The sequence below is a fragment of the Mytilus galloprovincialis genome, chromosome 12 (assembly GCF_965363235.1).
Source record: "Mytilus galloprovincialis chromosome 12, xbMytGall1.hap1.1, whole genome shotgun sequence".
In the NCBI taxonomy this organism is placed as follows: Eukaryota; Metazoa; Mollusca; class Bivalvia; order Mytilida; family Mytilidae; genus Mytilus; species Mytilus galloprovincialis.
The window spans coordinates 55,850,200-55,869,948 of record NC_134849.1 but is presented as its reverse complement, the minus strand read 5'-3'; the positions used below and the strand labels follow the sequence as shown (position 1 = coordinate 55,869,948).

Sequence of the window (19,749 nt, the reverse complement as noted above, 5' to 3'; positions counted from 1 at the left end):
CAAAGATTTTATGCAAACAGCTGATCTTTGTAACCTGTCAACTAAAAACAAATCAGCTTACAGACAATATCAGAGAATATTAGGCTGTTTAAAAATTATTTTGCATACTGATTCAATTTCCTCGTGGTTATTGTTAGCATCTTTGTTTTATAAATATAAACGCTTTCATGAATGTACCGATGTAATAAAGTATAGTTTATCCAATTGCACCCCAGATAAGATACAGCTTCAAATGGTCAACAGTTTGGCTGAACAGACTATTTACAATGAAATGAATAAAAAATTTGGATTATTGGTTGTACATAAACATTTGATATATGAACACATCGAATTTTGGCATCCTTTTAATTTATTACCCAATGAACTGAAATCGTTGATAGATGATGTTGTATTACCTTTTCCCCCTGTCGTTTACTCACATCTATTAAATTTTTTGTGCTTCTACCAGTTAGGAGATTACAAAGGAAAGGTTAATGCACTAAGGGATTTAGAAATAACAGTAGGAGAACGCTATTTTATTTTGCAAAGTGACGCTATTATAAAAATTGTTGAAAAAAGTGTCGAAATAGTCAAAAGATTAATATAATAGTTAATTGAAAAAAGTAATACCAGATGGCGGCGTGGTTCTCCCTCTTCAACATGCAAACATTCTGCTTACATTGACATTTTTTGCTATTATATTGAATAATAAAAAAAATAAAGATTCAGATATTTCATGCTTTTCATTTCCTGATTTTTTTTAATGTTTTATTTTCAGTTGTTATTTAAAAATGAATGTTTCACTATCAATTTTCAGTTTATGCATATTACGATAAAAGTGTCATAATCCAATAATTTTAATTATGCCACATGATAAAGTATGGCTAATAATCTTCTTTTTGATCTATGGTCAAACAGGGTATTTGATGGCACATTGCAGAATTTCTAAACAAATGAGATCAGATGCTGCACTTTTATATTTCCCATCAATATTACAAATGTAAATAAAAAAGAAACGTCAAGTTATGCTATAGATTGCTTTTTAAAACAATTTTAAAGCAGTATTTCATACATATGATCTTTGTTTTGAAAAAAAAATTATACATCGCGAACAATTCGGGAACCAAATGTTTCAAAACATTATTTCATCTGCAATTTGTCTCAGATCAATGTCAATGAGGCCTATTCTATTTGACCTTCTGGTATTCGACTTTGAATGTTTTTATTATCTAACATGACTTTTATCCCAATATGAACGTAAAAAGGTTACATTCCAGTGTCAACACTATTTATATATTAGCTAGTATTGCGGAACAAAAAATAAACACCCGAAACCAAGATGTTACTTATCCATCGTGGAGGAAAACTATGTAAGAATTGAACGGAATTTTTATAGATACCAGCATGATCAAACCCAACCTTAAATTTTAACAACACACAACTAATTTCAAAGACAACCATTATTATGGGAGGCAGAACTGTGACTAGATAAGACAGGTCCCATTACAACCCGTAATTATGTCTGGTGTTTAACTCTTATACCAGGAATAGATAACCTTAGCCGTATTTGAGTTTCTTGGAATTTTGGATCCGCAATGCTCTTAAACTTTGTACATGTTTGGCTTTATAAATATTTTGATATGAGCGTCACTGATGAGTCTTATGTAGACGAAACGCGCGGCTGGCGTACTGAATATAATCCTGGTACCTTTGATAACTATTAAAGAACAATATGAAAACGGTACTGATAGCGAAAATTCTATAATCGTACGAAAAAAGTTCATCTTTCAATACTTTTTTTCAAATTTTTAAGTTTCATTATACCTTGCAACGAATATTAGTACAGGAATTTGTGTTAATATATACGATGGAATGGTTCTTTACACGACATACAAGGATTGATACTGGTATTATAGAAGAAGTTTGCAAAATCACAGACGAAGGGGAAACAAAAGGACAATTTGATGATGAACGAAAAATTAAAAAAAAAACATCTGTTGTGCCATCAATGTGCAAGAAACCCTTGGCGAAGAGGGCTTGACAGAAATGTATAGGCTTAATCTGAGTATTCTTCTGGTTTACCTACACACATAAATTCCATGTGCACATGTACATATTACCGATATTCTAAAAGATATAAATTTTGACCTTAACTACTGCTAAAACTATGATTGCAAAATGTTATGGTAGTTTACTCATTGATTTGAAATCAAAAAAACAATGTTGGTTTATAAGTTGAAATTTAGCTTTGAACTAGATTTCAGTAACTGAAAGGTTCTCTTTGATATGTCCTGCATGCTTTTCCATGACTTTTGCTTTTTTCCTTTTTGTGTTCTTAATACCGATTTGATGAGTTAAGCGCTGCATACTTGATTTTTTAAGTTCAAGAATTATGATGTCGAGCTTCAAGTAGTAATGCCTATCCCATATCAGAACACGTTATACAGTGGTTCTCCTTGTTTCCTTTCTGCCATGATGTCTGTTGTTAGATGTGTTGTACAAATCTTGTTTGTTTCACGTCATCCTATTTGTCTTTTAAAGCTAACATTATCGTGTAAGTGTTTTTATGGTGAAAGCCAACACAGTGATTTGCAGTTATCACCTGGATAGATGTGTCATTAGCAATAATTCCACAAAATATTGACTATTTAATACAATGAAAAAAGGACTGGATAACAGAAAAAGATATCAAATATTGGAAATATTTTTAATATCTATCATCAAACTTAAACATATGGTAAACAAAATCTCTCTCAGACAACAAACATTCTTTGATCTATGATCTATAATACAGTTATGTAAAATGCAACAGCAAGATGCTCAATTACAGATAAATTAATTTCAAAAACTAACATGAAAACATATTGTTTCACTTGTAATTTCCAAAACTATTTGATTTTCAAATGAATTCAAACGGTAAGAAAACATGAAAAGTTCCACATTGTCAATCTTGTAATAATAGAAATTGTCACTTCCATCTTTTCCACAAACATGGAAATTGACCAGCTGGAGTCTAAAAATGAATTTTGAATGGATACCCATTTTTCTTAAAAATAAAATGCACAAGGTCAACTTTGCTGAATACAACAAAGATTCCGAAACTTTTTTTTTAAATGAAATTTTAGGAAACTGTACCTATGTCAGAATATTTAAGACCAACTACAAGAGTAGGAAAGCAAATGTGGGACTTCCCATGACTAAAATCGTCATTAAATCAGTGCAATTATTTCATGATTAAAGAAAAAAATGCCTTAAACACAAGCAGAGACAGTCATTATGAAAGTAAAAAAATTATACATGATTTACATTACTTGCAATCACATGGTGTGGTACATGACAAAGATAACCATAGGACAAACAAGCAGGAGCATTTATACAGAATTTAAACACAAAATGTTTGTGAATTTACAAAATGATATACAGACTGACTATCATATGCTTAGCAATACATACTATACATCAATATATATCTGCAATGAATACATAACCATTTTTTCACTAACAGTAGCTATAAAATGATAAAATAAAAGAATTAAAGGAAATGATATATGTATTCACTAATGAGCTTAAAGATTGACAATCATCCCAATTTCTGACAAAACTAATGTTTTTAATAATTTCTTCACTTTCTAATTTAATCTTTAAACCAATCAATTCCTTTGTACTGTAAGTTTCCCACACTAAATCATACACAGGTTTTGTACAATATTTCAACTGTTTTTCAGTCTCTTCTTAATAAATTCTCTCTATCACTGAGAAGCACCAAACAGATTATAATTACTACTCTATTGTTTATAGTCATTTCCACACTATTCATAAACCATACACATGTTTGGTACAATATTTTAACTTTTACTTTCATAGTCTTTATCTATATAATATTATCTCTATCACTGAGAAGCACCAAACCAGATTATAACTACTACTCTGATATCACAATTAACTTGATATGAACATTTCATGTTTAACCAAGTGTGACTATTTACTTACAAGAAAGACTAATTTATATATATTTATGAATTAACAAGTTTTTCTGATTGATCAAAAGGTATTATTCAGAATTATCAACTATTTTTGTTCAATGTTAAATATTTATTCTGGGTTTCTTTTGCATTAACTATTTTGAACATTTGAATATACAAAACAAAATAAAATTAATCAATTTACGAAAATGCACCAAAGGGAAGCATAATCTTTCATGTCAAGTACTCTAAGAAGTAAAATAAAAATGTCTCTATTTTATCCATTCGACAGTTATTTATGCACCACAAAACCTTAATAATTATGGCACAACTTAATTTCTTTGAAGTCAGATGAGAAATGTCATGGATTGTAACATTTTGACAAACGAGAACTCTTAAAAAAACAAAAAAATATATCATTCTTGAAAAAAAATAACAGAAAGACATGTGTTAACACTATGTGTTATAATTCAGGGTTTTTAAAACGAAAGACCCATGTATATATAGAGAAGATGACTTAAAGCAACTTCTCTGACTCTGCTAATAAAAAGATCACAAAAATGAAACTATATCTTAAACAAAACATCCTATCATAAACAGCACTTATAATTGAGACTCAAAATATTTAATTACAGCTCCTAAGCCTTTTTGTATTTTAAATAATCTTTTGTGTAAATATTAATGTTAAACTTTTTTCCAAGGTATTTAGCATGCATGCTGAAATAAAACATATCCTATTTACAAAAACGTCTACTCGCATATCATGGGGAAAGAGGAATTCAGAGAAAACTATGATATATATATTTAGTTGATTGTCCTTTAACCATAAGCTTTAAATGATGTATATATGATGTGGATTTATTAATATGTGTTGGATATCAATCTTCGTGGATTTCGTGGGTATAGGCAAACCACAAATTTAAATAATTAACGAATTACAAATTTGCTAAAGGAATGTATGTAGTCTTTGCCAAACCCACTTAATCAAAAATCCATAAAATGCAAGTTTTTTCCCAAACCACTAAAAATTGGTATCAACGAAAAATAAATAAATCCACAGTATCACGTTTTGTTCAATCTGGGAATCTCTGGTGAAGTGGTCAAACTGGTTTAAACATATGGTAAATATTTTGTATGAAACATGGTCCCTTCCATTCCCTGGTCATTTCAAAAGTCTTAGCAATTAAAATGATTCTAACAACATTTAACATATAATTTTAAAATATAGTATGACAAAGCTTGAAAAAATTACAACACTCATTCATGAAGTTGTGATAAATAGCACCAAAAGTTAACATGAAATATGTACAAAATATTAATGCTTCAATTTTTATCATCATTTTTATTTTTGTGACCTAATACATTTTACAATATCTTTCAAGACTTTCAAAAAGAATCCAACATTTTTTTGAAAAATGATGAAATTTTTAGTTTAATTGCCACACATTTGTTAAAGTCTGGTCAACTTTGACCCAAAACCCTGTTCAAACTGTATCTAACAGTCTTACCACAGACAAATTTCAACTTCATTTTAAAAACTGAAATATGAAAGGCAACAAGACTGAAACTAGTTTAAATAAACATATCTCAAATTTGACTAATTCATCTATGACAAAATATTCAATTCCATTCTCTTCACACCAAAATAAAAGGGATAGACACCAGAACACAAAAGTCAATAAAACGGTGAGGTCTGATTAACTGAGATCAACTCTGAGTGATGATAAAATGAGACTACTTTGAACCAATTCTAAATGGAGTGAGAGACAAAAATGCCTTTTAGATCCTAGTTATCTGAAGAAGTTAGGTCTATGTAGAATGAGAGACAAAGATGACTTTTAGATCCTAGTTATCTGAAGAAGTTAGGTCTATGTAGAATGAAAGACAAAAATGCCTTTTATCCAAAAAGGCAACAGCAGTATATCGCTGTTCAAAAGTCATCAATCATTTAAAAGAAAACAAAATTTGTGTGCAGACTAAAAATTAGTAAATAAACTCATCATAGATACCAGGACTAAATTTAAACACATCAACTATGAGAGAAAACAATCCTTGTTATTGAAAGAAGCTGTATCTTTGTCCCAAAAAACAAAAACACTAAATTGGAGAAGAATAACATGAACTTGAAATAGATGTTTCATGTCTCAAAAAAGTGTTTTATTAGAATAATCAGAAAATAAAGCAATTGTCAAAATTGTCTTTTAAAGTAAGCTGCACTCACAAAGCTTAACTTGAAACCAAATATCAAACCAATTAAAACCTTTCACATAATCAAAATGGATTTTTTATATAAAATTTGTTGGTTCTAAAAACAAAAAAATAACACCTGCAAAAATGAAGGGAGATAACTTAAGTTTCATAACGAAATTACTTCCCTTTACCAAAAATTACACACCAATGCAACAATATACAAAATGATCTGAAATCCAAATCTCTAATACTATCTTGTTTGATACAAATATCTAATATCTATTGAACATAAGCTTAATAAAACGTAAGCTTTCCGACGACACTGTCAATTACTTTCATGTCCATAACATTCTAAATTACCAACTGAATAATCCGCCTATTATTTATTACATAACTAAAATCACATGACTGTGTGTGGCCTAAATGTTTACATAGTAAACACTTGGCAAATTGTTATTCATTTTCAATTGGATTATTAGAATTATCATACATAAATATCATATATAATTGAATTCCAATTAAAAATGTACATTAATTTTTGCAACGGATTTTTAGATCATTGCGTCTGAAAAAAAAATATTCAGACATATTTCAAATAAATTTTGGAATTTGAATTTCTATATCAAAACTTAAGAATTTAACTTATTATTACCGTTAAATAATAGAAGGAAAACTTTAATCTGTTTACTTTTCTTCAATAAAATAAAATAATTCTAAGTTGGTTGAAAGCGCAGAATAATGTTTTTTTTTAAAAGATGGTTAGGAATAACTGACCAAAATAAAAATATGAAGTGGAATGAACATGTTATGGACAGAAAACAATTGACCTCAAATAATTATCAATACTACTTCAGGTTTAATTTTCTGTGGAAATCTGATCCAATTACAACTGGTTTTACTAGAAATAACTAGATGTTTCTAATATAGATTATTTCATAAAAACAAAATGAAGGATATGTGAGTAATTCTATTTTTGGACAAAGGTCAATTGCCTTTTATGGCTGCATGTCAATTTAAAGTATTCAAAATTACTCAAAGAATGCATATTAGTTGTCATGGCGATTTTTAGGAACTTAATTACAGCTTTATCATATCTATTTTAGAAAATAATGACTTTCGTATTTAGTTGCAAAATTATCTTAATTTCCACAAAAAATTCAACCTGTTTAGTAATGAAAAACAATGAAAAAATCTAACACATAAAAAACCTGAGATTTAACTTAACTCACTTCTAAGGGCTATTCCACAACCAATTTATGGGAGAGGCCTTAGAAAGCACCTAATATTATCAATATTGGGGTAGCAGAAACCAAAACAAGATTCACACAAAAGTGCATTATATTTCTATCTAATGTCTAATCAAAATTGTATGGATGGACTTTTGGTGTAAAAGTGCTATTCAACCATTCAACACTCCTCCTCCAACCCCTCCCACACTATTGCCTGAAATAGCCCTAACACAATAATAACCCAATGAGTAACCAGTATTTCTTCTTTCTTCACTAAATACTTAACTGATGTTAATGCTGAAACTTATCTTAAGCAACAAATATATATTCCTGAAAGTGTAACCGATAGCATTACTGAACTACAACCAAATATAAATTGATTTGAAAAAAATATACTTAATAATGCTCTAATACCCTGTCAATAAACAATGCAATTAAATAATACAACTATTAACTGAAAAATTTGAAATTCTGATTGTAATGCAAGTTATTCTGTACTGTTTTTTAGTTTTCAATCCTCTCAAACATTATAAGTGACTTACAAAAATACCTAAATTATTGATAATATATCAATATGAAATCATATGTACTGATGAAATCAGTTCAATACAAATATCATAATTATATTCAAATATCAAAACATAATTTTCTTCATAAAAAAATATGGTCAACATTTTTTTTGGAAAAACTTTTTTTTCATTATTCTTTTAAACCCAGATCATCGGTTAGTATAATGTTAATTTATATTAAAGTTAGGGAGAATACGTTGAATACAGAAATCTTTACAGATAAATTTTAAATGGTAGCAACCAAATTGACATATCCTTTCCATTTTCATCAGACATCTGAATGGCCTGTCCAATATCATCTTGGTCTTCGCCATGATCTTCAAAAATATCGTCCAGCAGGTCAATACTGTTATTGCTATGGATATAATACTGATTGCCAACCATTTTGTTCAACTGGTTTTCTATTAACATCTTAGACTGGTTACCCATTGGTGCCTCCTGTCATTTCGGTGGTCCAACTAAAAGTTGGAGGTCTGTGTCTTCAATTTGTATAAGTGGTTCCCGCCAAAATGTTGTGTTGCTGAACTCACTACTTTCCAATGCATTCTCGTGTATAACTGGGGGAAAGTAATGGTCTGCTATATCAGTAAGGCTTACATACCTACAAACAGATAAAATATTAAAACTATTGATTGATTGATTGATGTTTAATGCCCTTTCAAAAATATTGATCTACTGTAAATCAACTTATTTTCCTGAGCGATTTATTTCCGCGACTTTCGCTAGTAGAAAAAATATGCGAATATAAATCATCGCGAACATGTGAAACTTGGATTTTTATTTATATAATTCCATCTAGTAAATTTCAAAATCGGGAAATTAAATCGCCTCGAAATGGGCTAGGAAGGACTTAACACGAAATAAAGTATCCGCGAAAATAAGTTGGTTTACAGTATTTTCTGGCTGTTAATTTTTATTGGTGACAGAAGTTGGGAGTACCCTGAGAGAATCATTTACCTTAAGTAGGAAAACTGACAATTTTTGTCCATTGAGATTGAAGTGAAGTGCACCTGCCCTCTGCGGGATTCAAACTCACAACCTCAGGGTTTACATGCTAGCAATACAGTAGATCAAATACTTTTACAACTTATCAACTGAAGATTAATTTGATAAATAATTCATGCTTTCATACATGTACCTTCAAACACATCAAAGTTTGTTTACGAACTATTTCATGTTCATACATACCTACAAAGAGTTTTATTTCAGAATAATTCAAAGTTGCCAAGGTTTATTTGAAATTTTTAAGTGCAATATATGCGTAAAATTTAAATCTTGAAGCATTAACAATACATCTATTTATATGGGTATCAATTTTTGTAAAAAAAATATTTTGTATAATTTAATTTTGAGGTTTTGCTTAAGTAAGTCAGCAGATATTTCTATTGAACATTTGTAATTAGTTGCACATTCTAATTTGCGTTCTCCATGCACCAGCGAAATCTATGAAAATTGTTATCAGTTGAATAATACTGAATCCACAAATTGACTCCTCGTGGATTGATTGTGAAGATTCTGACCGGTGCAGTATTGCTGGCCGTGTATTGATTGATATACTGACGATGACTGGAATGTAAAGTGTGATTCTTGTTTCAGTTCTCCACGTGGATTGATTGTAAAGATTCTGTACAGTGAAATATACTTACGACGACTGGAATGTAAAGTGTGATTCTTGTTTCAGTTCTCCACGTGGATTGATTGTAAAGATTCTGTACAGTGAAATATACTTACGACGACTGGAATGTAAAGTGTGATTCTTGTTTCAGTTCTCCACGTGGATTGATTGTAAAGATTCTGTACAGTGAAATATACTTACGACGACTGGAATGTAAAGTGTGATTCTTGTTTCAGTTCTCCACGTGGATTGATTGTAAAGATTCTGTACAGTGAAATATACTTACGACGACTGGAATGTAAAGTGTGATTCTTGTTTCAGTTCTCCACGTGGATTGATTGTAAAGATTCTGTACAGTGAAATATACTTACGACGACTGGAATGTAAAGTGTGATTCTTGTTTCAGTTCTCCACGTGGATTGATTGTAAAGATTCTGTACAGTGAAATATACTTACGACGACTGGAATGTAAAGTGTGATTCTTGTTTCAGTTCTCCACGTGGATTGATTGTAAAGATTCTGTACAGTGAAATATACTTACGACGACTGGAATGTAAAGTGTGATTCTTGTTTCAGTTCTCCACGTGGATTGATTGTAAAGATTCTGTACAGTGAAATATACTCACGATGACTGGAATGTAAAGTGTGATTCTTGTTTCAGTTCTCCTTGTGGATTGATTGTAAAGATTCTGTACAGTGGAATATACTTACGACGACTGGAATGTAAAGTGTGATTCTTGTTTCAGTTCTCCTTGTGGATTGATTGTAAAGATTCTGTACAGTGGAATATACTTACGATGACTGGAATGTAAAGTGTGATTCTTGTTTCAGTTCTCCTTGTGGATTGATTGTAAAGATTCTGTAGGGTGGAATATACTTACGACGACTGGAATGTAAAGTGTGATTCTTGTTTGAGTTCTCCTCGTGGATTGATTGTAAAGATTCTGTAGGGTGGAATATACTTACGACGACTGGAATGTAAAGTGTGATTCTTGTTTGAGTTCTCCTCGTGGATTGATTGTAAAGATTCTGTAGGGTGGAATATACTTACGACGACTGGAATGTAAAGTGTGATTCTTGTTTCAGTTCTCCTCGTGGATTGATTGTAAAGATTCTGTAGGGGGGAATATTGATGGCTGTGTATGCATAAACATCCTGTAATATAAAATATGAAATCAGAACATTGATATAAGAAGATGTGGTATGAGTGCCAATGAGACAACTCTCCATCCAAGCAACAATTTATAAAAGTAAACCATTATATGTCAAAGTATGGTCTTTAACACTGAGCCTTGGTTCATATCGAAAAGCAAGATATAAATGGCCCCAAAAATGATGTGTAAAACCATTCAAAAAGGAAAAGATGTTTTAATGAGATATGTTGATTACAAAAAATTCATAAGGGTTCTAAAGAATCCAGTGTCTCGCCTACTTTTGCTATTAATTGCAGGCTCCAAAAAAAATGAGGAAAAAATTAATAAAATATTCCACTAGATTCTATTTTTAGATTGTGAGTAGCTTCTGTCCAAATTTGGTAAAAATCCAGGACAGTTTATGAATCTAATAAATGTTTTAAAAACTTTAACTGCCGACTGTCTGTAATGTTAACTTGAAGAAAAACTAAGTCCATTAATAAGTAAAATATGGATAAACAAGTACAAAATTTTAACAAAATTTCCTTCTGCATACTACCTTTTAATCATAAACAAGCTTCTGTCCAAGATTAGTACAAATTCAGGATAGTTTAAGAAAGTTCTTAAAATTTTAAAAACTGTAACTACAGAGTGAATGTAAAGTTTCCTGGCAGAAAAACTAAGTCCATTTATCAGTAAAATAGGGAAAAACAGGAATTTCTTTTTACAAAATTTACTTCTGGATACTATCTTATAATTAATAACAATATGGAAATGACCTGTCTTTACATCACAGTTTTAGATTTTTTTTCTCTTTACAATAAAATGTATTCAATGTAAAACTACTATAACTTACATTAACTTTGTTGCCAAATCCTGCATAGAAAGCTTGGGTAAAGGGAGGGAACAAGCTACCAATATCCTTCAGACAGGCTATTTTGAACTCCTCTGGCTTCTTCTCAATCACTTCTCTGAAAGGAAATCATCAGTTGTAATAAAAATATAAAATTGACCAAGAAAAATATCTCTCTGATTTCCTACAGAATTAAATTGTATCTCCACAACCAAAGCAATTTCTATGAAGAATTGAAAAAAAAGTATTGTTTTGCATAACAACTAGTGAAAAGAAAGAAATAGGAAACGATCCTGTTAGAATTATATGTTTTTTCTAATAATATGTACTGTAAACCCACAAACTTGTGCATACATTTATTATTGCTTTATATATTGTTGCCTATAGTACAAAATTGTAGGATTAATTGTTATTCTGGATTTACAGTAATTTAATGACAAGACCTGTTGATGGGCGTGAACTTTGGATCTTCACATAACTTCTTGCAAAATGTAAATAAAACATTTTGAGATTTCCTTCTTACCTGTGGAAAGCACTGACTAAAGATGTTGGTGACAGCAAAAGTGGACCCTCTGGAAGGACATGCACTTCCTGTTTAATACTTTTGAGTAGATCTTTGGTGACCTTTGATTGTCCTATAGCACGAGCAGACAGGTAGAGAAACTTGTAACCATTTGTGTTGATGGAGGTATACAGCTGAGCTACTCCAGACTGTGACCAATCTTTACCAATAATGGGTAGTATCTGTCCCAAAACATCAGATCTAGGATAGAAAAACAAAAGTCTGTCATAATATGATTCCTGAATTATGTGATCATTTGACCAGTTTGACCTCAAGATAACTTTTGAGTCCTTGGCAAATCAGCATTCTCTGTTGAATCATTGGTGAAACAGATTCTAACTCTTTATCATGTTAGGTCCAATATCTTTTCAATTTCAATAGTGAATATGGCATTTTATAGTTTGAACATCTAACTATCTGGAGTGGATAAATATTGTTATCAGGATTGCGTGTTAGGTTTTATATACATTCATGGTGATTTAGTGTGTATACATGTAGATTAACCTTAGGTAAATATTTTTATAAGTTTGTATGCACACTTTGGAGAAAAGTACTATTGATTCGTTATTATTTGTGGAATACAAGTATATGTGTATTTTACTGGTAAAAATGAACCTTTACCATAATTTTCAAAGAAATACATATGTTCTTTTGCCTCAAATGCAGACTTTGTTAAAACCACAAAATCAAATATCCAAGTTTCACTAAATCCATGAAAATTGGTATTCAGAAAACAAATGATTTGGTACCAACAAAACAATTAATGGATCCACATTATGTCTACTCATACTTACTTAGTAATTGTTCCGTCAATATCAGAGACAATGATTTTGTCATCATATCTCCACAAGTAGATATGACTTGTACATTTCTTTGTCCCCTGGAACTGTGTTGTAACAGAGTAAACAATCTCATTACATCCAGGTTGTAGATTCAGCTTTTTCTGTAAATATATAGATACAATCTTTTTAGCAAACAGTTTATATTTCCTGAGACTATTCTTGTACTATCAGTGGAAAATATTTCACATTTTTTGTTCAATTTGAAAACAATTAATGTAAATGCAACATATTTGAACATTCACTATGAAAATTTGAAAATAGTTTTAAACAAGAATGTGTCCCCAGTACACGAATGCCCCACTCGCACTATCATTTTCTAGGTTCAGTGGACCGTGAAATTGGGGTAAACCCTCTAATTTGGCATTAAAATAAAAAAGGTCATATCATAGGGAACATGTATACTAAGTTTGAAGTCGATTGGACTTCAACTTCATCAAAAACTACCTTGACCAAAAACTTTAACCTGAAGCGGGACAGACGGACGAACGAATGGACAGACGGACAAAAGGACGGATGAACGGACGCACAGACCAGAAAACATAATGCCCCTCTACTATCGTAGGTGGGGCATAAAAAATTCCTAGCATGAAAATACAACAGGCGTATTAGACGTTTTGATCTATTTTCCTAACCAATATTTTCACTGTACATTTTCTTTATACCTTTTCTAATTTCTCATATTGAGATAAAATGGAGCATGATTCATACTTACAGCAAAATGACTCGAATGTGTAGGTAAAGGTCATATCTTTGGTAAGCTTACTTGCTAGCTTAACCTTTTAAATCATTATAAGGTTAGGTATGCTACCCTCCTTTAAAAGTAGACTAGTCTGACAGATAACCAATTTATCTGTCGATAGGAATAGACTACTCTGAAAAGAGGGTAGTATATCTTACCTATTAATGATTTCATGGTTCAGCTAGCAAGTAAGCCTACCAAAGATATTACCTATACCTACACACTCAAGTCATTTTGCTGTAAAAATAAACTGTTGAAACAGAGATATATGTCTCACCTCTATATAATCTTGTTCACTTTTAATTTAACGAGTACTTACAATAGAATCTGAGTCCAATCTGATTGTCTTTTTGTACACCTCTGATGTTACCCTTTTGTGAGCCTCATTCCTATCTGAATCTGTATCAGCTTCACTGGAGGTATGATCATCATCAGCCAAACTGAAAAAGTTGACAACGGTATATAAATTAAATTGAACATACATGACATATGGGAACATTAAGTTCCTATAAAATTGAAAATGGAAATGTCTGTTTGTGTCACAATACTTTTGAAGGATGGGTTGGTGTCTCAATCTAGCATATATGTTATAGCTCCTTTTATTCAAATTAACCCTTTCACCGATTGCTGCCCAGACAGAAGCTACTCTGAGACGATGGCGTCCCTGGCTACTATTACTCAAGTTGGAAATATTCATAATAAATGTCAATAAAAACTTGTTTATAGTTATTTGTGTATTTATTTTATTCACTAAGACCATGTTCACAGTTTTGTTCATGTTTTGACAATTTTTTCTTCATAAAATATCAAAATTTTCAAATTTTCGTCATTATCAAGATGAAATTCTCAAAATTCGACTCTTTCACCCCAAATCGTAATTTTTTAACCCAAAACGGCAAAATTTTGAAAAATTTTATGAGGCTGTACAAATTCCTCACACTGATCGATGTCCATTCCAACTGTTTTGTACATAAAACGACATTTTATGTCAAAAAAGTATACTAGTTTGGCTTCAATTCTTCCATATTCTTTCAAAAAAAATGTTCCCTCATTTCAAATTCTCGTAAATTCCGTAAATTTCCTCTGATTTTGACACGGTTTTCAACAAACGGAACCGCCATGTTTACACTTTTATCCGGGTTATCCATCAAAGAAAGATAACCCATGTTTGCACTGTTTGAGCGGGAAACATAAAAGAGGTATTCCGATCCCGGTAAAACGGGACTCATCGTCAGCTGTCTGAAGCGTGAATCCCGGTAAACCGGGACTCGTCGGCGAAAGGGTTAAGCTAATTGAAGTTTCACTCACTAGATTTAAAATGAAATGTTACAAATGACACTATACTGCAAAGATTTCATCTGACAGGTGCAAAAGAGGGACGAAAGATACCAAAGGAACAGTCAAACTCATAAATCTAAAACAAACTGACAACGCCATGGCTAAAAATGAAAAAGACAAACAAACAACAGCACACACGACACAACATAGAAAACTAAAGAATAAACAACACGAACCCCACAAATTTCATAGGATTTAAAAGGCATTCTAATTGGTTGAATTTTACATGTTGAAGTTTTGTGGTTGGATACAACTCATTATTAATGGACAAGCCTAAATTATAAACTGTTTAATCTAAGCGTTATAATCTAATACGAAATTTCATGATTCAGAATAGATATATTATTTTTTAAACAACTAAAAGTCAATTTTTGGTAATTTATGGTCTTGATAACCCTTGTTCTTGCCCACATTTCAAATATCTGGACTTCATACAAAATATGCTTCATCAGCACTTTACCCTGATATATAACAAAAAGAAGCATTCAATTGTTAAATCAAATTAAACTCATTAAAAAGAAACAAAGAATTATAATGTCCAACTTTTGTGCTTAAATCATACATGGTTCTTTTAGAAATTATTTGTGTAATATGGTACAGTTGCTTAAACAAACCTGTTATCTGTATTTTTTCTGACTTTCCTTGGACTACCAGATACACTTGCAGGCAGGCTGGTAGGGGGACTTAATGTTGAATTTTCATCAGTCTGAAAACAACAATTTGCAATCATTGTTTAAAGAAAGTACATAATGTCAAAATGTGTACAACTTGTTACCTTTATAAGTATAAGCAAGAAGAATAGATACAATTCATTGGTATTTTTAAGGTTTGATCTATTTTCTTCAAAATAAAGAAATCCCAAATTAAAGTATATATCTTTTACAGAGCAATTACAAAATGTAGATGTAGTGACTTCTTAAGAACTCATTGGTAGTCTGGGTCCTCAAAAGTGACTCTGGCCATTATTAGTATATATATTATTTATTCTGGTATCACCTAAGTTGGACAAAGGTATACAGAAAAACATATTAGTTTACATTACATTGAACTTACTGAAGTTAAAACTGCATGTCAGATATAATACAACCAATGTCTTGAAAACGTTCATGAAAACATAAACTAAATTTATTTATTATTTGGTTTATTCTGAAGAAACAGATAACTAAAAACACAAGGAACAGAAAATATGAGGGGAAAACAAATATTTTAATTCATTTCTAGGACTTTTTTTTAAACTCTTTCATTTGAACTCATGGTTTTGATTTAAATGATAGTAAAAAGAAGGAAAATAGATTTCATATATTTTCACTATCAATCCAGAAATTACAAATATAGATATATATCCCAATTAAGAACACAAAACTAATTTTGTCTCACCTAAGGGTAATAATATCTTTTCAAAGATGGGTTCCACCTCCAATAGCTCTCGATCTCATAATAATGTATGTTCAGAAATTTTTGCATGCATTCATTGTTGTGATCCTTGAACAATGGACAAAAATGTGAGACAAATTTTAATGCAGTTTTTCAAATTCTGCTTTCAAACTCAAAATAAAAGTTTTTATTTTTGCACAACTTATGCCTTAATTTTTCGCAATTTAATGACCACATCAAAATGTGTGACTTCTATAAAACTTACTGTTTTTCCTGTTCCTATCTCTGAATCGGACATAGATGTCTGAACGGCCTGTTTGTCCTGTGGCTGTGACTGATCTATGACCTTTGATGACCTTCCCCATGAAAACCATGAAGACACACCACTAGTCTTCTTTTCTTTCTTTTTTGGCATATATTCATCTGTCAATTTCTTCATAGAGGACTGTAATGTATAAAAAATAAATACTGAATATAAAATTAATGTATCAAATTTTTAAAATATGTAAAGTTCTGTGATGAATTCATGATTTAGGTTAGACTGCTGTATGCATTGATTATATAATAGACCACTTTCGAGTTCATCCGTCACCGGCAAAAACTCGTCAATTATATGCGCCTTTATGACGTCATTTACAAGATAAAGGGGGTCGCCTGTATCCCTGCACTATTTACGTTCATCAAGCGTCTTAGTGATCGCCATTGTGCAGGATAAACTAGAAATAATGGTTGTTCTGTAGGTACATTATGACAATTCCCTAATGACAGCAATGCTGATTGTCAATTTTGAGAATTCAATTTGCCGAATAATTCGTACAATATAGAATTATAGTTTTCCAACCACTCGCTCAACATTGGAATGGAAGTGACGACGCCCCTAAACGCACAAATGACGTTCACTAAAACCAGAGTTTTTGACGGAAATGCACCGAACTCGAAAGTTGTCTATTACTTTTTTTAGCTGACGAAGTGTTGAGAAATGGAATGGTACTCCAAAACAGTTTATGTTAGCTGGCACACAACTTTAATATCTGTCCAAGCTATCAGTGAAATTTAATGGATCTGGCTTGAAAACTATTGGAGTTAATTATACAAAAAAGGACACACTTTTCCTCAACATCCCCATACTAGATGACAGTTTACAACTTTGGGAAACACAACCGAAAAATCTTGAAGGGAAATGTTTAAAAAGGCTTGAATGATGAGCCATAACACAGTATTTAAAAAGCACAATTGGAAAAGGAAAAATATTAATAAAATTCCAACAGGTGATTTGCAGTAGAGTTTTAAATTCATTTCATTTTTTTAAATGGCATTTATTTTTAGTATTCTTTTTTTACTCTACATATTCACACTGTGACTTGGAAGGAGAGTTGTCTCATTGGCACTCATACCACATCTTCTTATTTATATACTTATAAATCAATATCTATTTTGACCTTGTGCATATCTATTTCTTGCAAAAGATCAAATAAATACCTGTGGAAGGTCCCTTTCAAACACCAGGTGAGCCAGAATCATCGGTGCAGCTGTCAACCAGTTATAATACCTATAAAACATTCAACAGGCAAATTTAGTATGTCATTATTTCAAATTGAAAAAGATTGTTATTTGAGGGTCTCTGGCTTTCTGAAATAATATTGCTGGTAATTTTTTTTATAATACCCAATTTCAAGGCAATTTGTGATGTAATGTCATTCAGTATATTATTGTTTTTGGATGTGCTGTCCCCCATTAAAACAGTAAAATAAATTTAATTCTGGAAAAGAATATAATCCATGTTTAAAATCAAATTCATAATCTCTATACATAAAGATTGGCATTATCAATAGAATAGCTTGTAGATTCATTATCATTTGTGGAATACCAAGTAACATCAATTTTGTGGTTAAAGGCTGAACCATGAATGAATGTGTTCAACAGAAAACAAAATTTCTAGAGGCTTAGTACATGTAGTAAAACCAAGAAATTATATATCTGCAAAAGTACACCTTTTTTTTTAATTAATTCACGAAAATGGTACCCACAAAAAATAAATGAATTCACAGTAGAATTGCTAATGTCAGGTGAGAAGGATCTGCTGACCCTTCTGGAGCACCTGCGATGACTCCTATTTTTAGTGGGGTTTGTGTTGCTTAGCCTTCATTTTTCGATGTTGTGTCTTGAGTACTTTATTTGTCTGTTTGTCTTTTTTCTTTTTTAGCCATTATGTTGCCATTTTATTTTTTCGATTTATAAAGTTGAATGTCCCTCTGGTATCTTTGGCCCCTCTTTTAGAAATCTTAATACAACTTACTTTTCTTCAATACGTATGACCAGGTCTGGGTTGTTAATCATACCAAAATTGTCACAAAGGTCCTCAAAAGTAACAATCTTCTGCATGAACTTCTCCAAGGTCACACCTTCTGACAAACCACCACAGAGAGACATAGAGTAGGCACCTAGAGATTTGACCTCTGACCTCAGAAAGGAAACAGGTGGTCCACATACAGCGCCCTCTACAGAGTTAGGGGAGACAGGAAGGGAGGCACCACGACCAGATTCTGTGTCTTCTTCTCTTTCTCTGATCGACTGGAACTGGGTCTGGTGAAACCTAGAATAAACAACAAAATCATGAAGAAGACTGGGCACACTATTGACTTTAATGTAAGATATGAATGTCATTACCTAATGTTACTTTGTTTATAAACCAATAAAGCAAAAAATAAGATAACGCTTACTGTGGATTCATTATTATTCATTGGATACCAATTTTCGTGGGTTTCGTGGGTACAGGTTAACCACGAATTCATATGTTCAATGAATATCATATTTTCAATAGGATTTGTATACAGCGATAGGCAAAACCACGAAATTAAATATCCATGAATATGCAAGTTTTCAGCAATCCACTAAAATTGATACCCACGAAAATAAATGAATCCACAGTAATTAAATGATTACATTTGGGCCGTTTACAGCCAATCAAAATTAGGATAATAGAGCAAATAGAACCATATTGGTTTTTTTTTTTTTTTTAAAGAACTTCTAATACTGTTAGAAGTTTTTGCTTTTTTGTGACATAGGGATTTTAAAATTAAATGGTTGGTTGTTATTGCCAAAAGGTTCATAGAAATTATCAATTAAAACAAATGAATGAATTGTTGGATAATATAAAAAGTGCCTTGCAATCTATCATACATTTATTTCTCGAACAACCTCATGCTACATCAGGTTAATGAGAGTATATGTACACACAACAGGGGCGGATCCAGCCATTTTAAAAAGGCGGGTTCCAACTACATGTCCCCATTCAAATGCATTGATCGTCTAAAAAAAGGGGGGGTTCAAACCCCCAGAATCCCCCCCCCTGGATCCGCCAATG

The 19,749-nt window shown here is 31.4% G+C and overlaps 1 protein-coding gene across 3 annotated transcripts in view; it reads right to left on the bottom strand.

Annotated features, from left to right (window-relative positions):
- Nucleotides 1-2,672: 2,672 nt before the first annotated feature.
- Nucleotides 2,673-19,749, bottom strand: part of LOC143054308 (phosphatidate phosphatase LPIN1-like) — a 31,822-nt gene continuing 14,745 nt past the window's right edge. For all 3 annotated transcript variants that reach the window (XM_076227269.1, XM_076227270.1, XM_076227271.1), the window contains 10 exons: nt 18,682-18,978; nt 17,865-17,934; nt 16,651-16,830; nt 15,626-15,717; nt 13,993-14,113; nt 12,887-13,035; nt 12,054-12,293; nt 11,534-11,648; nt 10,596-10,699; nt 2,673-8,530 (listed from right to left, as the gene is read on the bottom strand). In XM_076227269.1, the coding sequence (XP_076083384.1) occupies nt 8,371-8,530; nt 10,596-10,699; nt 11,534-11,648; nt 12,054-12,293; nt 12,887-13,035; nt 13,993-14,113; nt 15,626-15,717; nt 16,651-16,830; nt 17,865-17,934; nt 18,682-18,978 (1,528 nt within the window). In that variant the 3' untranslated portion in view covers nt 2,673-8,370. The remainder of the gene's footprint in view (nt 8,531-10,595; nt 10,700-11,533; nt 11,649-12,053; nt 12,294-12,886; nt 13,036-13,992; nt 14,114-15,625; nt 15,718-16,650; nt 16,831-17,864; nt 17,935-18,681; nt 18,979-19,749) is intronic.